Genomic DNA, 26295 nt, shown 5'->3' with positions numbered 1-26295 from the left:
CTGGTTTACGAAATGACAGCAGAACAGGCATAGAGCTGTTGGATTAAGGGCCAGAACAAACCTATTACTCAAAGACTGATGTTAATATAGATGTGCTGTCATTGGATGCAGGACCATCACCTGTGCCTGAAGAAGAATTCTCATTTAAATCCAGCTTTGATTATGTAAAAAAGTAAATTATAGTTGGTTAAAATTGTGAGGAGTTCTTAAGAACTCCAGGATGACATGGAACCCATGGAATCAGTTAAGTATGAGAGAACTTTATTCGAGAATTTTAATGCTCCATGTAATGTCACACTACAGCATACTTGAAAACAATTTGGTCTTAGTTTTGAGGTGAACATTTTCAAGATGGTGCTGTTGTGAATGAGGACAGTAGCACTCGTTTTTCTTAAAAAGAGGAGAGAAAAATATTTTTTCAGGAAAAACTTGCCCCCAAACTTTCAAGTTCAGCTGGGTTGTCTGCTGCTGTTTTTGAAAAGTGGCAGTTACCATAGTGTAGGCTGCAGGAGCGTTGTAAGCTGGAGGCTTGGGGCTGCTTTTGCTTCTCACTTGCCATCCAGGAAGGGATGCAGGCAGTCTTTTTCTGTACATACATGCTCTGGTTCCATTAAGCTTTAGCATTTAAATACATTGTCCTTCATTTGAGACCTTGTTGTCTGGAAAGTTAAGGCTTGGTGTATCAGACTTGGCCCTGTGAGTATGTGCTCTCTGCATCTGAGTGGACTAATCAAAGGGAGATGCAAAATGGTTTCTGTTGGTGCAGCGCTGCCTGACTCAGTGCGTCTTGGAAGTACTTTACTGTTAGGTGTCAAGTTCTGCAGGTCTGACTTAAGTTAACAATTACTTTTTGATATGCAAGTCAAAAGGAAAAAATCCTTTCCTCACTCCCAAACAGATTTAACTGTATTATCTCATAACTGTCTTATCTCTGCCTGGGTAAGATGAGTTGAAACTAGTAAATAGCATACTGAGTTAATCAAAGGGTTCGATCTGTCAGCAAACTGATGCTGCTCATGTGCTGTTTCAAACCGCTCCTTTTTTAGTATCGGCAGCACTTGCGTAGGCTTGGTAACACACACAAAAGCAGCAGTGTCTTGTAGTGTAAACTACAGCACTGGGATCAAAAACTGAAATTCAGTTCTTTTGTTCTCCCACCCAGTTAATGTAATGCAGGAAAATTGTACTTTTATTATTCTAAAGTGTGTGTATCCTTGAGTATTTTCAAGCGAATTACAGGTATTTGCTTTTGCCATAGTTCCCAGTCATTCATTCTGTTACTTTACGTTTTCCCCATCTTTAGATACCTGCTTGAACAAGACTTTCCAGGAATGCGGATCGGTCCAGAGCCCACCACGGATTCTTTTATTGCTGTGATGTATGGAGATTCAGAAGGAAGCATTCCTGGAAATGCCCTAGTTGTTGATCCTAAGAAGCCATTCCGCAAACTTAGCCGCTTTGGAAATGCTTTCCTGAACAGGTGAGATCTGTTTGCTTGCTGTCATGATTTTTATGTTTAAATTTCTGCTTGATACCATCTCCAAGCATCAAGGTTTTTTACTAAGCTTTTTCTACTGTATTTGTTGTGCACAGCATAGAGTAAATATTCAAACACAAGCAGGAGTGGTGGCAGTTCATGTAAATAAAAAATAAAATAAAAAAAAGGCAGTACTAGGGTGTGGTAGCACTACCACAGATATATTCAGTTATCTGAACAGAAAATCATTGTTAAAAGCAGTTCACAGAGAATTGCTGAAATGCTCCACCAGCTGACTTGTTTATAAGGCATTACACTAGCTGGAACTTAGGATCAGTTTGGGCACAAATTCTCCTGCTCAATAAAACTGATAGATGAGTACTATTATTAAAAACTACTGTCCAAAATAAGGCAAAAAATATTTTCCCTTTGCTGTCTTGTTCCTTTCTGCTGGTATCACCAGAGGTCTTGGTATAGCTCTTTAAAATTGTGAATTGCTGGGATATGTAAAAAGGTCTAGAAGAATGGAGAGTATTTGAATACGCCTTCTGCATAAATACATACTCAACTGTTAAGTGTTAAATATTGACTGGCTTGTCTTCACGCAGTCCCATAGACCAGGATGATAGTCTTAGTTTCTGAATGGCTACCGCATATTTGCAAAAAAGGGAAGAGTTGTTCAGAAGCCATGAGTTCTGCTGTAGGTAACTTAAGTAGCAGGCTAAATATTTCCAGTTAAAAGTTATTAATAACTTTGTTCACATTGTGTGAGAAATCCGCTTGTTTTTTTCCTGTATTTGACAGAGAGGCCTGTCTTTCTAAGCCAATTAATCTAAATTGGTTCTCTTTTAACAATAAACTTTCCTGTTTGGCTGATAAACACTGGCATATGTGTTAAAAGTTCATCAAGTCTTATCTCTTGCTGTGCTTATTCACAGAAGAAAGTTCGTAGCTGCTTATAGTTGGCTTGGCTATCACTTTGCTGAGAGATAGGCATATGTACTGTGGGAAGCTGCAGCCAAGTCCCATTTTAATTAATAATTTTGTGGTCCATGATCCCTTTCTGTGAGATTGTTGGTGAAGTCCTGTCCGCCAATCATTATTCTGTTTCTCTTTTCCCACCATTGTGCTCTGTGCACAAAGTTAATGTAATTGTACTGTAAATCGTATTTTGCACAATATTCAAGTACTTACACGCAACATGTAATAATGCTGTGTTTGGATGAATGGCATGCGCATAATTTTTTTGGCTAAATCATCTGTCTAGCTATTTGTGTCAGGTCCTGAATCTTAGGCAAGCAAGATAATTTGCTAGCTAAAAAGATGTACATCCAAAATAACTGCCTAAATTATTCCAGTTCTTGTGGTGACTGTGATGCTGTTGTATTGCAGTGCTGTGAGCGGCCTGATCTTCCCCAACAGTCACATTCACTCCTTAGTTTTGCAATGGAGATCTAGGTGCTTATATTTCCCTAGCATCACCCTCGGTCTGCCACTCTGATCATACTGCTGCTTTTTAAAAAATTGTTAGCTCCTTTTCTTTCCAACTTCACCTAGTTGAAGATATCTTGGACTTCAGTTCAGTATCTTTGAGTTACCTTGCCCTGTTCTTACCTGCAATCGTACTACATATTTTACTTTGTCTCCTCTCATTTGGCATGCAGAAAATCCTTTATACCCAATATTACATTTTTCACTCCTGTGTTAATAGATTTTTCCCTACGCGCTTTCTTTCACGCCCCCACTTTTTTTTATTATTATTATTTCCCAATCCTAGTGTTTTGCTTTATGGAAGAATTTAAGGCTATGGATGCTTAGACTGCAAAGTTTGGTGACCTTTTCATCTAAATGTAACATGAAAGGAAATAGTGACTGAGGTAATGGAGAAACTAAAAACAGTAGCACCCATCAAGGCTTGTACTTACTAATTAGCTGTACTAATTTATTGATGTTACCTTGCCTCTTTTTTTTTTTTTCCCATGACCCCTTCGTATTTTCTCCTGTATCTCACTGTTTGTGATAGATGTCTCTGTAAGGCTCCTGAGTGTAGAAACTTGTCTCTTACTTCTCCTGAGTACTTTTAAGGAAAGCAGGGGGTGAAGGAGGCAGGGACAGGACCTAGTGTGCCCTTGGATGCTAGTTAAAGTGACAAAAGAATATTGCAGCATACCAGAAGATCACAGAAATAAGTTGGTGCTGCTGAGAAGAAACTCGTGGTCCTGCTCTATTCCAATGGGTATCTGAATGGACACAAAAAGGAGTATAAATTTTTACTAGAGTCTTTGAGTCATCTAAAGTTAATCTAAAAAAATAATATAAAATCAAGATGATTACAAGGTTGTTGATTTCATTTTTGCAAACAATGTAACTAATTTTTGCAAGGATAGACTATTATTGCTCATTTTCTCTAACAATCGTTTTATCGTAACATGAAAAACATGACAGGATCAAAGGTCTAATGTGTCACAAGCAGTTACAGTGATCTCATTCACACAATTATTTTTGTAATGCGTTTTCTGTTAAGGTCTGTTGTCATTTAGGTAGGCAGTATGTAGTTTATCTTTTGATGATGCAGCACTTAAAATGACACTTTATGCAGGTCATACAGGAAGTAGTGGGTCAGAGCCAAGTCTCAATGTCAAAAAGAGATATTCAAATACAGCTAGGATTACAGTTTTAAGTTGTCTGAAATATTAGTTTGATGTAAGATATTTTTTTTTAACCGATGTGTTGTCTTTACATCATGGATATATTCTAAAAGCTACAGCCAGGTAATTCTGAGTTTATCCTTCTATTTTATTTCCTTTTCCTATATACTTTCCTCCTCCCTTTGCCACTAGCGACTGCTGCGGAGACTGCATTTTCTTTACATTCTGAGGCCTGTAGTTCTTTTCTTACACTGTCTTTTCCAGCTGTCCCAGTTCTGGTGATGCATAATTGGATGCAAAGGGAAAATACTGCCGTATTGTTCAGCTGAGATAATGGTGCCCGTCTTCCTATAAGATAGGTCTAGAAGCATCTCAGTGATACTAAACAAGCACTGGGCTTTCTAGGGTTGTAATAAAGTGATAAGAAAAAAACATATGTGAAAATCCAGCCTTCACACTTCCAAATTTATGAAAGCTACTTCATGTTGTACCTACTAGTGATGTGTTATTTTGGTAATGGTTGACATGGTCAAATGTATTTTCTTTGTCCCTTATGCATATCCACTATACTTCCAGAAAATGTGTTTGCTTTAACGTAGTGTCTCCTTTAGGTTTTGGAAAGTTCAAAAAACTTCATTTTACTCAATAGTACCTCACTGCTCTTTCGGAAGCATCTCTTAAGCTAGTAAAAAATAAGCCTTAGTGGAAGAGTTTGCTTCAGATGCGCGGTATTTTCTACACCTGGTGTTCCACTAAGAAACAAATAAAAAACCAAACCAAAAACAACACCCCAAAAGGAGAGTACTGTTTATGTACCCTCAGGTTTAATCAGGCCGAGATGGCTGCTGCTTCCCCACCTACTCCACCCCGGGTTTAAGGGAGAGGTGTAGCTGATGCTGCTGTTCTTTTGTACCCAAGATGGGATGCTGTGTGCTTTTGTTCAGGCTCATTGCTACAAGGTCACCTGAAAAACAAGATGAAGCGAGGTGTAAGGATTATTTTACTCTTCCTGATTTCCTTTGAATCAGCTGGGTCATTAACCGTCCCACAGCAGCTTCCGAATTTTGATGTATCTTCCTTTTCTATGCCATATTTGACTGTCTGAACTCTTCCAAACTCAGATTATTGCTGCTCTTGAAGTTTGCTTTGGCATGGCTAGGACCTGCTGCTGTGATGCCCTCTCGCTGGAGGTAACAGGCCTTCTGCAGCGCGAGGAGGGGCGGCCATCTTGTGCCCCCCCGGGAGGGCCTTCAGCTCCTGCCAGGTCAGGCGATTAAGGCTTATGCAAATCTCCTGCAGGCAGCTCATGATGAAGGGAGGGCAAGGTCTTCAGTCATGAGCTATCCTAGGAGCATCAGAGTTGCTCAGATTTAGTGCCTGAGGTGTTCTGCACGGCACTGTGAGCCCTTGTGAATTGTTTTTCATAACACTACCACTGAATATGCCTCCCGCCACAGAGCCAGAAGGTTATTGTTTAGGGCATGCTGTACGTAATTTGAACTGCTGGCTCTGGCGGTATGAACGCTTTTGCTAGGTTTGTGGGAGAAGTGTGGTTGTTTTCGGTCCTTTCACGAGCTCTGCCTGGGAGGTTGGCAGGTCAGAGGTGGGGGTGGCTCGGAGGGTGACTGCCAGGGGCTGGAGTACAAACGTGCTGTCAGTGTGGCTTTCTGCCTTGCTTCCTTTGTCCTTCAAATCTCTTCAAATTTGGGCAAAAGCTGTTGTACATGAAGAGTTGTTTCTTGTGTATACTAATTTTGGTCTGAGCAAAACATTTGTTTTATGGAGTCTTTTTAATGCAGCGTATATGGCCCGTGTTGTTGGCTCTTGCAAAATTTGGACTTTTATCAGCACTTAGACATGTGGCTCTACAGGATTTTCCTGTGATTTGTTTTTTGTGAGAAGCTGTCTGTTTACATTTTGTTTTCTTAAACAAAAACAGTTACTGGACATATGGGTTCAGTAGGATGTCAGAATTTTATTATTTTTTCTTTAAATCTCACTCAAGTCTTTCTAAAAGCAGGTACATAAAGGGGAGCTCTCAAGGGACAGTTTGCATGTGAGCTAGAGCTCTTGTTAATGTTGGTTTTTTTCTCCTCCTTTCCTGCAGGTTCATGTGTTCCCAGTTACCTAACCAGGTACTGAAGAGCATCAGTATCATTGACAGCCCTGGCATTCTTTCTGGAGAGAAGCAGCGCATCAGCAGAGGTGAGTTGCAGGGCTTGCAAATAACTGAGCTTGCTATTTTTGCTGTATGGGACAAGTCATCATCCTAATCTGTTGGGGGCCTGTTTTAGTGGTATTGAGTGGTGGTGTGCCCCAAACTTTCTTACTACAAGGCCTGTTAGACCCATGTTTTAAGGCTGGATGTAGGGTTTGGAATTTTTTCTCTTGAAAACTGGGGGGTGGGATTTTTATTGTCCTGCTATGGCTGCAAATGTTTATGGTTGCATGGTCTGTTGAGAAAAATCCTTATTTCCATCATTTTAATTGCTTTCCACAAAGACTCTGATGTATACTATTGAAGCTAATGAAGAAATGCTCCATGATAGCTATAGCTCTTCAAGCTGGTCAAGTTTAAAAACTGAGGGGGTTGATCTATAAGAAAGTTGCTTTTATTGTAGGCACAGCTGCTAGTGTTGCTTCTTAAGGTTGCTTGGTCATGCCATAATATAATTTTCAGTCAAAAGAGTTAAGGTAGCAGGAGGAGGAGGGAATGAGAATATTCAATAAATCAAAAATGCTACAATGAACTGAACACTGTTTTTAATGTGCTGTTTTAAGAAATTAACCCGTCTTTGAGAAACTATTGAAACAGTGTAATGTAAATAACTTCTTATTTCCTTCAGCTGCATTTAAGTGCATGTCAAGAGATTTCTGTGAAGTTGTAAATCGTAGTGATCCAGTATGTGGTTTATGCTGCCCTATGTTTCCAGACCTTTGCTTAAGAATGGAAATGGGTGTTTCACATCTGTGGGAGGGGAAATAATCAGTTCTTTAACATATCACACCTGGGATTTTTGAGAATGAGTGCCATATATGGTACCTGTGCAAGCACAGTCTTGTCTTTACATTGCACTGACAGACTAAGAGACTAACTTCTTAGGACTGTAATGTAAACTGTGCTTGATTAGTAAACTGGCCTACTGGATGTTTCTGGATTCTTTGTTTAGTGACAGAATGTGAGTCTTTTGTCCTCTTTATTGCTCTTACAGTCAGGCAAGGTGTTCATCATGGCAAGAAACCTGTGTTTTCCTGTATGTGATATATTGGTGAACTAGTAGAGATGTGCTCAACATCTGTGCAATCAAAGGCCTGAATGTTGTTCAACCAGATCAGTAAAACAAACACTGCATGTTGGCACTCTTATTTCTAGGCACTAATAAACAACTGTGTAACTGATGATCTTTAATCCTGAAAAATCTTCTCTTAAGAAATTAAAAAAAATTTAAGATGCAGGTAACACAGAGTGTCTGCTAAAATCAGAGATGTCTTAAATCTCCTACTTCTCCATTGTGCTTAGTTTTTCTTGGTGGAGGAAAAGGGAGCTGAAATCCACATCTTTCCCCCTCTCTGCTTGTTAAATCAAGGGAAAATAATGCTGGGCAGCATTCAAGAATCTGTTACCACTTTTGGAACAGCATGGAAACAAACAGGAAATAAGCAGGAAACTAAAGCATCATATTAAATATGCTGCTGAAAAAGTGAACAATTGCGTGACAAAATTCAACACCATTAGGGATTGCTGCGGAAGTCCCAGCCTTGACGTGTGGGACAGAGTTGTGTTTCGCTCCAGACAATGTTTCACTGGTAGCCCTGCATTCCTTAAGGGACTGTGGCTCTTCACTGCTATCTAGAATAGCTCTCGTGACTTAACAAAACATATGACTGCTGTTCCTTTATTGTTCAGAAATTGTGTTTCTTGATTGTTTGTGCCTTATCAATTGTTTCTATGGCCTAGCTGGCCTGGCCTTTGATATGGTGGATTTTAACCTAAGTTGACAAGTGCTCAGTGATAACCTCAAACTCTCACCTGTTTCATGGGCTTTAAATTGACTAGATTGCATTCCATGAATTTTTTTCCAATGTACTGAAGGTTGTCTTGAATACGTAACTTGGTGTAGATCTTTCATCACAGGTGTGGCTGTCCTGTATGCTGTTAGCTTTAAGCAGTGTGGTTGTACCATAAATAAGGTTTTGGGCGTCAGCTTTAGAGCACTGTTGTCTCTGTCATGGGCTTGCAGGACAACTGCTGCCGAGGTTTAAGGTTTCATATACTTGGGCATCAGCATACCTGAAGTACCTACAAGTCACTGTATTGACCTGTTACACGCTGTTATGATTAGGCAGTACTGTGCTCACCCATGTCTGAAATACTGCATAGTCAGATACATTTCCTGTACATGACTTCTGGTCTGCTTGTGTAGTTTCCATACAGGTGGCTTTGTGGAGTACAGACATGACTTGTCCTGCAGTGCTGCACACAGCGAGGCCTGTGTGACCTGCTTCCTGCAGGAGTCTGAACTGACTTTAACATATTTATGCTAGAAGTCTAGTTTAGCATGTTTTGAAGTTTGAATTGCATTGATTACTTTTTACATCACTGCGTGCAAATGTAAGCAGGATTCTACAAGATGTTTTCTGCTGTCCCTAAATATGTCTCTGTCAGAGAAGGTTCTTTGGTCCAGCAAAGCTTCTTTTTTTTTCCTACAAATTGTGTGCTGTTACCCCTTAAATTGACTGGCAACTTCTCACTGAAAAAGGTTGCAGCTGGTGTGCTTTGCTATGGGAACTGCCATTGCCTTTCACTGTGAAGACAATTACAGACTTAAACACAGGGATGCTTTTCTGTGCTTGCTAGGAAAGCTCTAAATATACGGAATGATTCTTCAGAATTTATTTCAGACAGTTTCACAATTTTTTATTTCAAAATTTTATAGTTCAGTAGGCTTTTTAAGCTTTTGGTTTCTTTCTATTTCTTTCTTAAACTTTTTTTTTTTTCTTACGAATCTTGCTGCTGTTTTCTAAATAGTATATACAAGGTGAGATTTTTTTCATAATCCAGTAATGGAATATGACATTGAATAACACCTGATAAGTATTCTTAGATGCTTTCTATTCTGCATATTATTGGTGTCTGGTCATATTTGAGTTTTTAAAATACCTTTCTAGAAGTTTATCTTATTTCTAACATTTGTGAGCAGCAGCTTCTTACTGGTGGTGTTTTAATGTGTTTGATGGAAGAATAACATTACAGGCCCTCAGTGTAAAACCTTCACTCTTTGCTGTTTGTGGGTTTTTTCCATCTTGCCATGAGCAACTGCTTACCTATTCACCTATGAATGGACATTACACCTGTATAATGACAGAATTTGACAGCTATCACTAGGAGTAAGATGAAGCCTTCTGAGATCAAGAAAGGAATCCCATGTGTTAACTTTCAGTTTTAAAATGCAGGAAAACAGTAAAGGGACCATGTAAAAAATACAGTATATCCACCACTTCCCGGTGTATTTTATTTATAACTCTGGAAAGCATCCAGGCTCTGGATGAAGGAGTTGATCGCTTTCTGAAGGGTCAAAAATATACAGAGTGCGACATTCAAAGCTGTCTCTCTTGATGCACCTTTCCTGCTCATGTTGCCGGCAGGAGGATGTGCCAGAAGCTTCCTGCCTGTCAGTCCAGGGGGCTGCGTCAGTGGCCGGAGGGGAATGTGCAGACGTGTGCCAGCATTGTCCCCAGTCAGACAATGCCCATCCCTATGCTGCTTCTGCAGCATCACTGCTGACATTCACAAAGCCCACGTCAAACAGAAATGTGCGTGTGGTCTGCAAGATTTGGAAGGAACAATGAGCGTAAGGAGAGGAGGAAGCAGCAGCAATGTCTGGCAGGGTGCAGGGAGGAACTGCTTTTAGAAAGGAGAGGGGAGGTTGGTTCATGATTGAGTGGCATGAATGCAAGGGTTTTAAGAAATATGGAGAAAGCTCAGAAGAGAATGGAGGATATGGTTAGCTTGTATTTTTAGAACTAGAGTTACTCAAATACAGGTAATTTTCTCAGTTCAGTCTGGCTTGTGAAAATGTCATGGTTTAAGTAAGGTGATGTATGTAGCTGCAGCACTGTATCAGGCTTTCCCCTGCAGTGGGACACCACATTCTCCTTTGGATTACTTTACCAACAGGAGTGCAGTAAGAGTATTATCCAGGAGTGCTGGACTGAGACAGGCTTTCATTAATGGAACTGGAAACTTTCACCCTGGACAGCAAAAAGTGCATCTTTCTGTGTGGGACTGAGCTCCTTTTGAAGGACTGGGAAGTTTAGACACTCACCTGTGGCAAAGCATTAGAAGAACCGCAGGTCAGGCAGGGGGGAAAGGCTGCTCTTGTGCACGTCTGAATTGTGTGTTGTGTCTGTGGTTGGTTGGTTTGTAGACAGCAGTGGCAGGTGGGATCACCCCAGAGCTCTGCCCACCTGATTCATCTGGTAAAGTGGGTACTGTTCTCTGAGCTTGGAGGCCCCTCATCGCAGCATTCACGTGAGGTGCACCTCTCTCCTGTGCCAGCCCCAGGGGTGGAAGAACTGGACATACTGTCTGAGCTCAGAGAGGATGGGTGGAGCACATACTGCTTTCTGAGTTGCAAAGGCTTTGGGAGATGGTGTTAGGGCAAGTCTGAAATTATTCACCTTGCACCCACAAGGGAAAGCCTGCTGTTTGTTTAAATCTTTATTACTAACTGGCACATAAAATTGACCCACGCTAGTACTGCACAGCGGCAGAGCTGTAGCTTTGAGTGTGACTGGTGTCTGTCCTGTATGGGGCTGGTACTTTGCCCTGTGCTAATGACACATGTAGGCTCGTCATCATTGCTTTCATCAGTGTTAAGGGCTGGTAATCACATGCAGTTTCTCTCCAACTTTTTATCTCTCCCACATTGTTTCCTTTTGTTCTCCCCTAGTCTCTGCCCAGCCTGTTACTGATGCCTAACAGTTACGCTTCTGTTGGAGGCACCAGCTTGTTCCCTCCGTGCAGCTTGGGACAAGCTCAAGAGCTCAGCAGTGCAGCTGGTGGATCGTAGCTTTCCCCTGTCACTTAGCTGGATACAAGGGTGATTTATGTCTTTCTAATATGCATTTGCAAATAGATGTTGTACCTGGTGAGATGTAGGTCCTCAGGCTGGATGCGCAGTTGCTGGCACCAGTCACTGCGAACAAACCCTTGAAGAAACAACAACCTTTGAAGAAGAGCAGCAAGGAACTGAGAAGTATCAACACCAAATGTTTTTGGTCAAGTTTTCTTAAGTGATCAGGGTTGACTTAGCACGGCTCAACTTTAAAAGCCCCAATCCACATACATGTACTATTTGTGACAGGATCCTAAATAAATGCTTTGTGTCTCAGTTCTGAATTACTCAGCCATATATCGCTTCTCCGTAGTTTGGATATACTCTAATGTATAACCACTGAATCTGCTTGTAAAATAAGTTTGCTTCTAATGACCAATTTTCATTAAAATGAATAGATATTTTTCAGATATTTTTGAGGTCTTTCTCTTACCCATTTTCAGCAAGTGGACTTCTCTTTCTCAAAGCAAATGCTTCATAAATATTTAATTTATGTTTTAAACAGATTTATTGCTAGTTAACATGCAGTTGTTGACTGTATAATTGTTTCTACAGTTCAAAATCCATCAACTGTGTGGTGGGAATTTATATATTAATTTAACCAGCCTTATAAGTCATCATCTCACATATCTGTTTGTGGAAAACTTAATAGAATTTAACTTGCCTCATTTTGCAATTTTACGTATTTATTTTCAAGCATATTTTCTTCAACATGAGTGAAATCTGAACAGGTTGCTGCATACTCGGTTGCAACAGTGCACAAATCTATGTTGTTACATGCAGGTGACATACAAGATCTTCCTTCTCCCTTTCCTGCTAAATTTTTATAAAGGTAAATTATTCATACGGGTTTTGATTAGATTGTTAGTGTAAAGTGAGAAGCATTCTCTTCCAGCTGTATTTTGTACAGCTTTCCTCCTTGCCCCCACCTTTCATCTTGCATTCAGCCTTTCAGGAACTGGTCGCAGTAAAGAACATATGAAAGCACCAGAGCAGCGTTATCTGGAGGGGGACTAGATTTTGCATTCTTTACAAAGTAATCCTTTTAATAGGAAAGATTATGTTGGCTGCTTTTTTTTTTTTTTTTCCTGTGTGTGTGTGTGTATAGCGGGTTAAGGAGTCTGACCTGCATCCTTTTGGATCCTAGTAACACCTTTTTAATATAGCCCTCTCCTTTCAGTTTGACATGTCTGTGCAAGATATTTAGTGAAGTTTTATGATCTCTTTTTTGGGAGGGGAGATGGGAGAGGGAGGACTGGTAACTGAGGGCATTTTTTTACTATTAACTAGAATTTCTGGATTTTATTTCATGTGCTATCTGTTGCTTTTCAGCAAAAGGTTTAAGACAGTTCTTTCCTGTGTTGCTAAACATGTGTGAGTGTGCTCTATGACAAATCTGGAGTTCACCATTTCCCCCTATTCTTGTGTGTGTGTCTGCTTTTCTTAATGTTGGCCCTAGTCAGGTTCTGCTGGAAAGTAAAGAAAGCTGATTTGCTTTTGTGTTCCCTGTTAAAGACAAACAACTTCAAGGCAAAATGAATCATGACTTGATCGAACCAGCATTGTTTTAAGAAAAGCTAAGCTGCTTCACAGTGTCCCCAAACCCTTTTATTTATACTGTTTCAAAGATGCTAGGGAAGAATGAGGAGTGGTGAAGTCTTTCTCTTGTGTCTGGACCAGATGTACGAAGTGTTTGGGTAACTGGATCATACATGACTAGTCTAAGTGGGTTTTCTTTGCTGGGGGATTGGAAGTTTAAAGGCTTATCTTGCACAGCTGAGAAATTGCCAGACACCCTGGAGGGCTCCCTGGTAACTGAGCTTTCTTTGCTGTTGGAATTTTAAGTATATGCTGCTAGGAGCAGACCTGTCAATTCTGTTTGGGTTAACTTTACACCAGTAAAGTTAAAAAAACATTTTAAAATTTATATATTTTTAATATATTTTAATAATTATTAATTTTAAAAAAAGCATTTTGGCTGCTTCCTCTTTTAGTTCTGATTTGTTTCTAAGAGGAGGGGTGGGATGCCAGCTCCCAGCTCATACCTTGCTGTTCCTTACTCAAACAAGATGAGTCACATCCTTGCCAAGCCCAATGCCACATCACTAGCAGTGACTCTCTGTGGATTATGTGTCACCTTTAAATAAGGAGTTCCTGAATACTGTTTGCTGTGTGGATTTAGGTACCAGCTGCGCTTAAAAAGCCTTAGGACAAGTGCTATGATTAGGCCTTCCCTTAGAATGTCAAAAAGTTTGCTTCAGATGATCAGGAAGGTCACTGCTTGTGTTCTGTAGCATGTCACGTCCCCAAAGCCATCAGCAAAGCAGGCACATCACTTCTAAGTTCTATCTCTTGAGGCTGCTGTGGTAGAAATAACAGCAAGTGTTGCAATGCAAGGAGAGGTAAGTTTGGAAATGGTTTTAAAATACAAAATTTAGTTGCTGACTTACACTGGAGTGCTGCACCTGCCCTGTTTTCCTTCTTAGTACAGAGAGGCAGTGCTATGGAAGTGGCCAGTGTTAGCAGTGATGAAGAGAGCTTGCGGTAAGAGCCCCACCGACCTGCTTGGCTTGGGCGCTCTGCTGGAGCCGGAGCTCCTGGGAGGTGGCAAGCATGTGTGTGAGACAGTAACTCACAGCAGCACAGAAGACAGCAACATAAGAGATGGATGGCAAGGTTGAGAGGAGAGCAGTGATAAAAAAACAAAGGCTTTTTTTAAATTATTTAAAAAGAAATAATAGTGAGACTGGTCCAAGGAAATGCAGGGTACAGTTGTCCTGACCTCATTGTCCACAGGCAGTCCGCTCCAGGGGGTCCACCACCTCTTTTTTCCCCAGGTAGATGCTATGACCCCTTGTTCTGTCCCTAGCCCTACCTTCTCTGAGACTTGCTTTTCTGAGTGGTAGGACTGTAACAGTGTATTCTTCCTTCAGGCTATGACTTCTGCCAAGTCCTCCAGTGGTTTGCTGAGAGGGTCGACCGCATCATCCTGCTTTTTGATGCCCATAAGCTGGATATATCAGATGAGTTTTCAGAGGCTATTAAATCATTCCGGGGCCAGGATGACAAGATTCGAGTGGTGCTTAATAAGGCTGACCAAGTGGACACACAGCAGCTGATGAGGGTCTACGGTGCACTCATGTGGTCCCTGGGAAAGGTGATCAACACTCCAGAGGTGCTGCGGGTCTACATTGGCTCATTCTGGGCCCATCCTCTCCGAAACACAGAGAATCGAAGACTCTTTGAAGCTGAAGCACAGGATCTTTTCGAGGATATCCAGAGTCTCCCGCAGAAGGCTGCTGTGCGAAAACTCAATGATCTCATTAAGAGGGCAAGACTTGCAAAGGTAAGAAAAGATTAAAAAACCTAAATTAATTAAATTAACAGTCTCTTCTGTCTCTTTCAGTGTGTCCTTTCTCACCCTTCCCAGTCTTTATCTACCTATAAACTGTGTGTTTTTCAGCAAATGGATAAAATTGTCCATTTTTCAAGAAAGAGGTACTCGGGATACAGAAGCAAGTAGGAGGAAATAGAGACTGGTACTGGGATGACTCCCTAACTTTAGAGAAGGGATTTAATGCTTTTTAGGCCATTAAAGCTATTGTTTGTTTGGTAGGGGAGGTTGTTTTTTTTTCTCTCTTTTTAATGACACTGTGTAGTGAGGTAATTTCAATGTGACTTTTTGGTGATAAACCACTTTTTTTTTTTAACAATAGTTGTTATGTAGAGAACACTTCAAAAAAAAAAAAAAAAAAAAAAAAAAACCAAACAAAAACCCAAAGAGGAAAAAAAACACAACGAAAACTATTCACATGCAGCCTTCCATATACTTTTTTGCACATTAATGCCTTAATGCATACTGTCAATCAACTGCTGTGGAAAAACACTTTGACTAAATGCATTATATTATATCCTGGAATACAAGACTGATTAAAAACCTCGCTCTCAGTGAAGCACAGAGAAATGATCAAATGAAGAGGTGCTTGTGCATTAGATTGAAACTCTGGAGCCTCTCAGATTGTATCTTCTTTGTTCCCAGTCACAGAGACACTTGGGTGGTACAGACTTTTTGTTACCGTATCTGGAAAAACCTATCTCTCTTTATGCAGGAACATGAGTTACGTGCCCCGCTGTAGTGTGGGTAGCTCCTGTCACCGTTTGCTTTTGGCTCTGGAGGAGTGCATGCAGTGCGTGCAGCTTACAGTCACTAACTAGTGTGCATGGGCAGGCTGTGTGTGACAACACTGTGACTGTCTACAGCTGACATTTGGAAACTTATTTAATTTTTTGATAGGTCTCTAGTTATCTTTGAGTGGATGTCACTTCAAAGCTTTGTGAATTGTCACCAAGTTTTAACTACCTATTTGTAAAACCTTCTGGTCATATTTTACACTAATTTTCAGACTCCCTGCTTAACAATGCTAGCTTCGTCTGTCCTTTCTTCTGACAGCCTCACTAGAATAAGCATTGGTTGCAGTCTGAAACGTTTCTTTGCCTGTTTCTCTGATTCTGCAGTGAGTTTCTTTTGTAGTATTGCAGCTACTGTTAGAATAATAGTTAAAAGCACTGCTAATCTGCTTGTTTTGACAAGCTCAAGAACAAAATGAAAATTGCTGATTCAAGAATTAGAGTTGTCATTTGGAAGTTTGGAAGAGGAGGAAAACTAACCGCAGAAGTACTTGGGGAGAAAGCTGGTGGTACAAGTAAAAAATTCTATTTCCTATGCAGTTATCAAACAGAATGTGAGTTGAGTTAATGCAGTTGTCTTGAAACACATTTTCATGTGTACTTCTAAGCAAAAAGGAAGAGGTCTTGCACTTATATCGATATAAGAGTAGTCATTTGGGGTTGTATACAATTTCCTATGTCAGCTTAGTTAACTGTCAGAATATAATGATATGCTTTTTTTTTTTTTTTTGTGGTCTGAGCTTTAGGGCACCCTGCAGCGGTTGATTCTTTGAAAGTTCGGTTTAAAACCAAGTTCCTGTTGATGTTGTATTAAAAGTTGCTACGATCACAATGTCTTCTCAGTGTTGTTGGCAGCTTTTTGCTTTCATTTGTTAGAGTAATTTTGAAAGTGGAAAAGTGTTAGGTGAATCGTCTTTAGGTATTACTATGTAATGTAAAATAAAAATGGATAAAGCTGAATACAAAATGCAATGCTCGTGGGGCATGCTAATTAGACAGCTGTGGAAGGGGAATAAACTGTTTATCTGCAGGAAAGCAGCAATGTAATTTTTCCAGTGTTGTCTTAGTATCTTCTAAAATTAAAGTACTGACACTCAAAAACAATTTTTGACAGCATTGCATGGTACTTTTTTGGGGTCCTATTTCTATGCCACTGTTCTTAATCTTGTGTGCAGTAACCAAAAGCAAACTGCTTTGAAACTTGCTGTGAAATTTAGGCATTAGTGTGTGTTGTTTGGGTTTTTTTTCTTTAAGTCCTGTGACTCACTATCTCATTTCAAAGACCAGAACTGTTCTTATCTACAAGAAACACATGTGCATACTGGCAGACCTTAGACCACTTAACGTAAATACGTGCAACTGTTAGTGCTTGTAAACTGTAAACATACTTTTCTGGTTTTGCTAGAAGTATTATCTTAATATCCATAAAATTACTTACAGTAATTTATAAAGTCTCTTAGAATTGGTTCTGTCATTCTGGAGAAATAGTCAAATATACCCTATTAGAAAAATTAATGGGTTTATGCAGAAACCCTGCTTCTTTCTGGTGTTGTTTTATTTTCCTCTGTAGAAATTTAAGTTTATGTACAATTAAAATGCATGCACTTTTTTTAGATATGAGGAGTTAATTCTGTGTGAAAGTTGTGATTGGAGACTTGTAAATACAAACTGTCTGCATTGTTTTTCTTTAAAACAATTGTTTTCTTTAAAAAAAAAGAGGGTTTTTTTCCCCATTTCCAGTAAGCCTCCTAAATAAGTAAGGAAAGGAATGGGAGAGCACTTCCCCTGTACAGATTGTGTAAGCTTTGTACAGGATACTATAAGGCACATTCTCTATTGTGTTTTGGTAGGTATTAAGTATTATACTTACACCACACCTGTGTAATCGCTTTTCCTACTGATGCTTTTTTGTGGTAGTCTGTCTTCCCCTAGTCTTCAAAACAGCAGCTTTTTACCACTCAGCAGTTTGGTAGAGGTTCTTATTTTTTAATGTGTGTTTCTCTGTGTGTGTGTGTGTATGTGTGTGTGAGAATTGTAAGTATCTTCTGTTCTGGGAACAGGTGCATCCTTTTTTTTAATGAAGAAGAATGTGAGTTCTGTAAAGATTTATTCTCTTGTGGAGGTCATTTGACTTCAGTGGTCCTGGCTGGGTCAGAGCTCAGGAAAGCAGTTTGATTGTGTCAAATTGTGATAGTATGCATCGCTTCTAAAAGAAATCTGCCTTTGCACAGAACGAGTATCAGTGTCCACACAAAACGGAATACCTGAACTCACCTCAGTTAAGAAGTGCAACTGCTGTTTCTGTCCTGGGCCAAATCACCCACCGTGGCCAAGCAGATCCTTTTGGTGGTGACAGTTGGTGGGAGGGTGCCAAGGGGAAGACATGAATGGTTCAGGGTAAGGGTGGAAGGAGGGTGCATGGGCAGGATGGGCGTTTTGATGGCAGTGCTGGATTATCCTGGTGGCAGATGGGAAACTCGAAGACCTCTGCAAGTACTGATGTGTTTTAGGACTTGTCCTAAATTAATGCCTGTCTTTATATGCTGGAAAGACTCTACTTCTCCCTAAGGCTTCGCAAGGCAGCCATGGCATGCTGTTCTTATAGTACACTGACTGCTTTCATCCTCTGGTGGCTGCATAAATGCAGACTACAGGTACTCGCTTTTCTGGGAGTAAATAGGTAGGAATGCAGTGTCACTTCCAATTAGATAGCCCTGCCACTTAGTATGCTTGGATTACTCGAGGCGTTTTCCCATTGCTTCCCACAATAACTGGCAAGGCAAATGGAATTACAGATCTCTACCACCAAGGCAGATGGACCAGTATGGCTGGTGCCCTGTGTGTGATCTGTGCACATAGTATCAGGATACGGTTTTGGGGCCTTGCTTTTTCTCTCACTGTTGGTGCTGATAGAATGCTGTACTGTGCTTCTCCTTAAACTGCAAGTGTGCGTATGTATTTCTTTTAAATGTTTGCTTTCTTTCTGCCCCTGAAAGGAGTGCTGAAAGCAGCAAAGGCTGGTTGATAACTGTTCATATAAACATGAAACTCCAGAAACAATTGTTGCTATCTTCTCCCTGAGCTTACGGAAACATTCATTTATTTTATGACTTGGGTGAAGAACACTAATGTTAAGTGTAGATAAACGGTAGCCTTGATTTCAGTTTTGCTGCTCCTTAGGTTCACGCTTACATCATCAGCCATCTGAAAAAAGAAATGCCCTCTGTATTTGGAAAAGAGAACAAGAAGAAGGAGCTGATCAGCAGATTACCAGAGATCTATATCCAGCTGCAAAGGGAATACCATATCTCAGCAGGGGACTTCCCTGAAGTCAAGAAAATGCAGGTAAGATGGTAGATTACAGTTTCACTGAAACAATACTGTGTTTCCAACATGGTTGCCACATCGGAAAAGATAGGACAGATATCAGGAACCCACAGTTTGGGGTGACCATGGGCTAGTCATGAGTGTGATGGAGGATGATTTCCAGACTGCCACTTGCGTATCATTCTGACAATTTGTGGTACACTTAGACTGCTAATCATAGAGTGATCAGTGGCTGATTAACTTATCTATGGGGTGCACAAGTTTCTTTTATGAACTAAAATACTTAACTTGGAAATCAATTCTTGATATGAGATAGTAAAGTGTAGGTGAAGTGCAAGATCTATTTGAGCTAGGTTTTCACAGGCAGGATTGTTGGAAGGGTTTAATGAGTTAGGCTTTAAAAGGGGCTGACTCTTCCCTTGCCATTTCTGCTGGTGATGTGAAATGAGAGAATGAGAGATGATCACTTGTCAGTTTGAGTACTGAAATAAAATTTGAATGAAAATTAATCAAATAGTGCGTGTCGCTAAGCCTCAGCAGCAGATGGCAGCAAATATATATATATACATGAGAGATCAGTCATTTCTGTAATGAGGAGCAAAATTGTGAGAAAACAATTATGCCAACAGATAGCAGGTTTGACCTTTACTTTCTAAGATTTATTGCATATCGTAAATTTGAGCTCATCAGTTGCTGTAAATCAGATGATGGTGTATAAACGTCACCTGAGCAGAGTCATTGGTAACGATTGGCAGTTTTCCTCTAAGAAATCCAGTTCTGTGTGCATGGGCAGAGCCACTTGCCTATACTTCAGGGTTCTTGGGTTCGTACCGTAATAGTTCTGATGTGTATGGGAGCAGCTCCCTGAGGTTAGGGATGTGATTTCTTAACAATATCATTTCGTGAGGGTGGCTTGGTTTTTTAAGTTTCCACTGTAACGCTCTCTTCCCAGCTAGTATTTTGCATGTATAAATCATTTAGTAATTGCCTAAAGCATTTTTAATTTTCCTATGCTGTGGTGTAAAATGTGCTTGTGTTGTAATAGCATGTATCACCCGGTTAAACATCTCACTGAGGTTAGTAGGAGTTTATGTACAATGAAAACTCAGCAGGGACCGTATGACTTAATGAGTTATGGCAGCACATCTATAAAAAAACCTGCTGCTGTTATCCCAGATCAATTTTTCTTCACTGGTAAAGGGCACTTCTTCACAACCTAACAACAAACAAGAAGTTTAATCTATAAAATCACATCAGTCTTGCAAACTTTTGTATTTACTTTTAACTTTAAACACTTGCATGAGGGCTAGCAGGACTGAGGACCTACTTGCATGCTTTCTTTGATGTTTGGAAGATCACCAAGTGGAAAGATGTTGGGTAACATTCATCAGCTGCCATGTTTTTGTGCATTGCCATTTTGAAAATCATATTGTAAATGTAATTTAATAGATGAACTCAGACACTGTTGCAAAATTGTCTTTGTGTGTTTGTTCAATATATTGGGTGTATGGTACCTATGTGTCAGCTTTGCTTCTCCTTCAAGAGTAGTTTCAGTTACGGAAGCAGCTTCAGAAGGTAACATTGTTTTAACTTGAAGCCCATTCTTTAAGTTCTTCAGTGTATATGAAATGTTTCTAACTGCTGTCACTGAAACCTTTGTCACTGACAGGAGCTGTTGGAGTCTTGCGACTTTACCAAATTTCATTCTTTGAAACCAAAGCTAATTGAGGCTGTGGATAACATGCTGGCCAACAAAATTGCTTCCCTGATGAGCCTGATCAGACAGGAAGAGAGCAATATGCCCACAGAGATCGTACATGGTGGAGCATTTGATGGCACCATGGCAGGACCATTTGGCCACGGATACGGAGAAGGTGCTAAGGAAGGAGCTGACGAAGATGAATGGGTTGTTGCCAAAGATAAACCTGCTTATGATGAGATTTTCTACACTCTCTCGCCAATCAATGGCAAAATATCTGGGATTAGTGCAAAGAAGGAGATGGTGACTTCTAAACTACCCAACAGTGTCTTGGGGAAGATCTGGAAACTTGCAGACTGTGATGGTGATGGGATGCTGGATGATGAGGAGTTTGCATTAGCAAAACATCTCATCAAGATTAAACTGGATGGATATGAACTGCCAGGCACGCTACCTTCCCACCTGGTGCCGCCATCTCACAGGAAACCTTTCCAGACAGCAGAGCGAGGAATACAAGGAGAAGAATGAGGATTTTGGAAATCTTTCAGTAAACGTGTTGAAACCACCAAAATATGAAATTAGGCTTAGATCCTTCAATCTCACAGTGCATTTCATGCAAGCTACTGAAATTAGAAGCATGGTAGCAGGGAAACATTTGTGTAGCTGTCCCTGCTGACCTTCACTCAGACATGCTTATCACAAGTGCCTTGTATAGATCTGTCATACGGTGAAAATGTTTTTGTAGTCCTGCTTCTGTGTCTTGCTGGCTTTACAACCATAAAGCAGAAAAGGCCATGTATAAAAATCACTGACCTTCATCAAACCTAAATACTTATCAACCATAAGTTTCTCAAAACTATTTTAAATAGTACAAGGAAGCTTTAAATGTTAAATTCACCTGCCTATGCAAGGAACATCTTCTATGCTGAAAACCATACTTTGGGCATTGAGTGAACGTCAGCATGTCTGTAGTTTAAGAAAAGGCTGATATAAAAAGGAAACTTTCTTTTTGTTCTTTTTATTATTTAATAGGGGGTTAGAAAAAGAGAAAAGAGTAACGGGGAGAGTCTGAGTGCTCAGGATATGAGCAGACTTGTGTTAAAACTTTACTGATTATAGTTAGAACTACAAAATAATAAAATGATTCTTTTAATGTCATCATTGTGTCTTATCTGAAGAACTGCTTCTTCAGTTTTATACAGCATAATATACTGTATTATCGTTAGAAGAACTGAATCTCCTTTGTTCCTTGGATTGGGAGTTTCTTTTGAGGTTTCAGTTTAGCTGCTCTGCAGACAATAAATTTCTGAATTGGTCAAAGTGACAGAGCAGAATGTTTTCATAAGCTAAAAAAACACACCAAAGCCCCCATGTTTCCATTGAAATAAAGCTTCACTTTCTGTTCAGAAAAGGTTCATTGTGCAAAGTCATCCTCTTGAAAGCACATCAAATTGTCAAGGGAAATTTTGATTGGTATTTAATTTATATTTACAGGTAATTACACAGTTACCTCTGTATATTTTTAAATACGTAATATTTTTAAGAAAAGTTTTTAATTTCTTTTGCCAACATGTAGCTGACAACCACAAAAGAGATGTGCGATTCCTGTGGTGGCAGATTTGAAAGATGGGAATGCTAATGGGAATCTTTACATTGACTGTAATAAATGATAGACTTGTCCCTCCAGATATTATTCCTTTATTGAAAACAATCTGTGAAAGGAATGGATGCTTAATAAACCTGCATTTTTCTGACAACACAATCAAAGGTGAACATATTGGCTGCTAACAACCGATAGTTATCAGTATCCTAAAAGAATGCAAATTTCTGGCCCTGTGAACTCAAGTCTTTCAGGGAGGGACAGTTCTTTTCTAAAATGAAACTTGGCAGGCAGTTTTCCTCTCTGCGTGTGAGCAGGAGTTGACTTGTGTTGCATTTATAGTATGAAATACCCCACGCATCAAAGGTACTACAGTTTTGAGCACTCTTTGAGTCTCAGTAAGTGGTAGCAGTGGTGCCTTCTGAGACAGAGTAAGCCAAAAAGTGTTTTGGCATCCTTGCAGCGTAGAGGTGGGGAGAAAAGTTCTGGCACTGTCTCCCGGGTAAGACTTGAGTCACACTTACATGTTCAGATTTGTAGGTGACCTAAGAAGACCTTCAGCTTCTTTCTTCAAATTGTACGTTTGTAGGTTGTCAGTCAGGTTTAATACTTCAGATCTTTCTGCATGTCTTAGCTTTCTGCATCTGTTCTATTCTGATTGTTGTGAACTTTGCCAGGGCTCTGCTATGGGAAAACAATGAAGGTATTGTAAGTAATGACAGAAGAACACGTTTACCTTGCTAGGCTTCTGGGCCTGTGTCAAGGATATCCTGGCACAGTTAAATTGTTCTTGAGGACTTGGTAGCTTTTTTGAATTCTTGGGGTTTTCTCCTGTTGTTCAAGCATACCAATTTTATTTCTGTTAGATCTAAATTAGGAGCCAAATTAGCCTTACTGCATCTCTGTGCACTTTAGTAGAGCTACGAAACTTGACTATGAGTCTACCTGTGTGACTGCACATCTGCAGCGTAACTGATTTTCTATGTCATTTACTTTTGACTGAACAAAAAGTAGTCTATAGACACTGCAGGAGTTGTTAAAAACAGGCTGCAGCATTAGTTATGTATGCTTGTTTGTGTGTAGTGTCTGCAGTCAGTAACAAATCAGTACACTAATGACCAACCTGACTAGCTTAGTAAGGAGAGCCGTCAGGGGAAAGAAAGCAATCTTGGGTGTTGTGACTACTGTAGTGTGGGCAAAGCTTGAGAGGATCTGGGAAGTTGCTGATGTTCTGACTGTCTGCCTTAACTTGCTCTTCAGTGTTTAGAGGGTTCCAGGGTTGGACCCATGTTTGAGTTCCCACTGCGTGCAGCTTCCAGAGGTGATGCTCCAAGTGCCTTGGAGCCATATGATCCCATGCCATTAGAAATACCCTTCTGTGAGAGAAGCAGCATAGTGATTTTGTTTTTTCTAGCTTTACTGGTAATAAAACGGAGATCGCAGCCTTTTCTTCAGTCTCTGTGACTGAAGGGGCTTAGGGGAGAAACACTGAAATGCATTGGTTTGGTAAGTGAAAATATTTTGACTAGATGAGGTTGAAATGTTTTGCTTTGTTTCGTGTAGAATTTGGAAGGGGACTGCATGAAGCATGTATAGGAGTAGAGGTGGATTTTTCTCTGCTTATCTGGAGGAATAGAACTGTTTCAGGATTGGCATGCAGAGCTGCATGCATTAAAGTATTTCTAGATCCGTGGTGCAGTGCACTAGCATCGTACTTAGTTGATAGGCATAAAGTACATTTCATGTGGACTTTAAACAGCACTTTCTTGCACAGCTAAACTGTTACAGTATGCTGCTGTTGCTTAGGGGAAGGGATCTCTTCTCACAGATGTGTGGGCCTGCTCCATTTGCCTTGCTAGCTCTCTGGCTTGTCAGATCTGGCGAGCCATTCAGTTGGTTAAACCAGCTGCATGCAGCACTCGGGATAATGTTCTGTGGCCCGTGCTTGAGTCCATAGTGAGTCCATACGTGAGGAGCATGAGAGGTGAGCAGGATTACCTTCTGTCATGAAATTGTGCTCTACGTAGTTATTGGGAATAGCAGTATGAGGTGAGCTTTGGTGTTCGGTTTGATGTTACCAATATCTGCTGAAGAAAGACTAAGATGTTAGATTTTCTGGCCATTTTATGCCTAGGTTTTCAATTACATTTGCTACAAGACTATTCAAAACTGCCAGTAATTCATCCTGTGAAATCGATGCCCACTGATGTAGTAGTCTTCTGCCATAAACCAAAGTAGAGACTGCTGCTTTTACCTCTGCTCCAACTAAACACAGTTTTAATTCTCAACCCTAGTTCTGTTCCCACGAATGAATTATAATTTTGTTGTAGATTGGAACAGAAAATGTGGGGCTAGCACTCATCACCATCATACAACACAGTCTTTTAAAGCTATGGCAGCTCGAAAATGGTTAGCTTAGAAAGATTTTTAGGTCAGGGTGAGGTCCCAGTTGGTCAGGGTTGGCATGGATTTGTGTGGAACCTAGTATCAAAGCCACAGCACCAGGTCCCCGACTTTCAGCAATGTCATTTATCCCCAGTACTTGAAACGTGCCCTCCTCTTCTCACTTTCTTCCCGTCACAACACGCACTCACTTTGGTGGCTCTTTACATTGTTGGAATTCAAGCACAGTTTGAAGTGTATGGTTTGATGGGTATGTGTAACTGAGAGAATTAATATGAACTTTGTTTTCTACTTCACATGCTCACCTTTTCTAATAATTTTGTTAAACACTGTGTTTTCACTTCAAAGGCACTCCTAATTTTTGAGGGAAGGCTTGTGTGTAGTGTGCTTCAGTTTGTCCAACTAGGCGAACAAAGTTGTAAGTTCATTATTGTTGCACTTTTATTACACAATAAATTCCTTGCAGATACTGTAATATATTTTAATATGCTTTGTAATCATCTTTAGAAAGCGGTGATAAAAATTGCTGATTTAATAAACTAATATTGAACTACGCGAGGTTTTCTTTTGTAGGCTTCTTGCTGGAAGGTAATCTTTCAATGACTATAATTTTGTACTTCTGCTACTTAAGGCTTATAGGCATAGTAGCTATTTGGCAAGCTGCTTATTGTCCCACCTCAGTGTATATATCCATAATAAGTTATGGCTGTTTCTCTTCTGTGGCTTTGAACATGTTGCTGAAATTACTGCCCACACCAAGGTTTGACTCCAGAATTCAATTTATATTTGAAAAGGAAAAAAAAACAACAAACCCAAACCCAAAAAACCCACCAAACCTCCAGCACCTCTCTGTAATTAGCTTTTTATAGCAAAATGTAACTTTGAACTTTCTTAATGTCTAAGGATGGAAATTTGTTAAAGTGTGGAAGATAAATGAAAAACTTAACTGTGTAGACTGGAAGCTAGAAACTTGAGCTGAGAGGCACTACTTTTAACTTCAGCGGGGGTACTAACTTTGAAAAATTAGATAGATTAAAGAGCAGTTTAGCAAAAGGACTTCGATATGTTTGTCCCAAAAAAATCAAAGGGCATCTTCCACACTGTGCTACCTGCTACTTAGAAATAACCAATTATATCAATAGAATATTCGTTTTAATGTTGTGCTTAAATTAATTCCTGTTCTCCTTCTCCCATATACACACAACTCGAAGCATCTCTGAAGAGGCATCTGTGCCAGCGGGATGGTTTAGCTATTGTTCCTGCTACTGTCAAGCCTGAGTGCCACAGAGTTACAAGGGTTTGTATGTAGCAGCGTTCGCAAGCTGGGCCATTCTGCCCATGGTGGCCATGCCGCATGTCACATGAGAGCAATGTTTCACGGGCAAACAATGTGCTGCTGTGGGTTCCTGGAGGCCACGTTGCTGTTGAATCGCAGTGGTTGGTTTGAACTGTTTGTTACAGAAGTCAGAAGCAGTGCGGAGAAAATGAAGTTTTAATGGGGTTTGGGTTTTTTTAGTAGAATGGTGTTTTACATACCCTGTGTACAAGCCATTTCAGACTGAAAATTTACAGCACACTTGATGATTAAGTGTTCTGCTCTAAGCCACAGCTTATATTTGAACAATGGGAGAAGTGGATGAATGTCGACACTACCAGTTTGATGCTTTAAGTTTTACAATCATTGTCACTTCTAATATTTGGCACCCTTAAAACTGTGAAACATTTCTCTTTATGCCTACTGTGCCATTTGGTTTCTCCAAACTTTGTTATTGGCTCCTGTGTTTGGCATATTTGTAAGTGCACTGGAGGCTCTGTGACGGTGCAGGTAGTGGTTG

General features: G+C 40.2%; 1 protein-coding gene across 1 annotated transcript in view; it reads left to right on the top strand.

Moving 5' to 3' along the window:
- EHD4 (EH domain containing 4) overlaps positions 1 to 25014 on the top strand; it is a 30975-nt gene extending 5961 nt beyond the window's left edge. The window contains exons 2-6 of the mRNA XM_055715038.1: positions 1304 to 1480; positions 6233 to 6330; positions 14177 to 14589; positions 18612 to 18776; positions 20428 to 25014. Of these exons, the coding sequence (XP_055571013.1) occupies positions 1304 to 1480; positions 6233 to 6330; positions 14177 to 14589; positions 18612 to 18776; positions 20428 to 20985 (1411 nt within the window). The 3' untranslated portion in view covers positions 20986 to 25014. The remainder of the gene's footprint in view (positions 1 to 1303; positions 1481 to 6232; positions 6331 to 14176; positions 14590 to 18611; positions 18777 to 20427) is intronic.
- Positions 25015 to 26295: the final 1281 nt, after the last annotated feature.

Source organism: Falco cherrug, chromosome 7 (assembly GCF_023634085.1).
Source record: "Falco cherrug isolate bFalChe1 chromosome 7, bFalChe1.pri, whole genome shotgun sequence".
Classification (NCBI taxonomy): Eukaryota; Metazoa; Chordata; class Aves; order Falconiformes; family Falconidae; genus Falco; species Falco cherrug.
The sequence above is the reverse complement of the archived record's forward strand: the minus strand, read 5'-3'. Positions and strand labels throughout refer to the sequence as shown.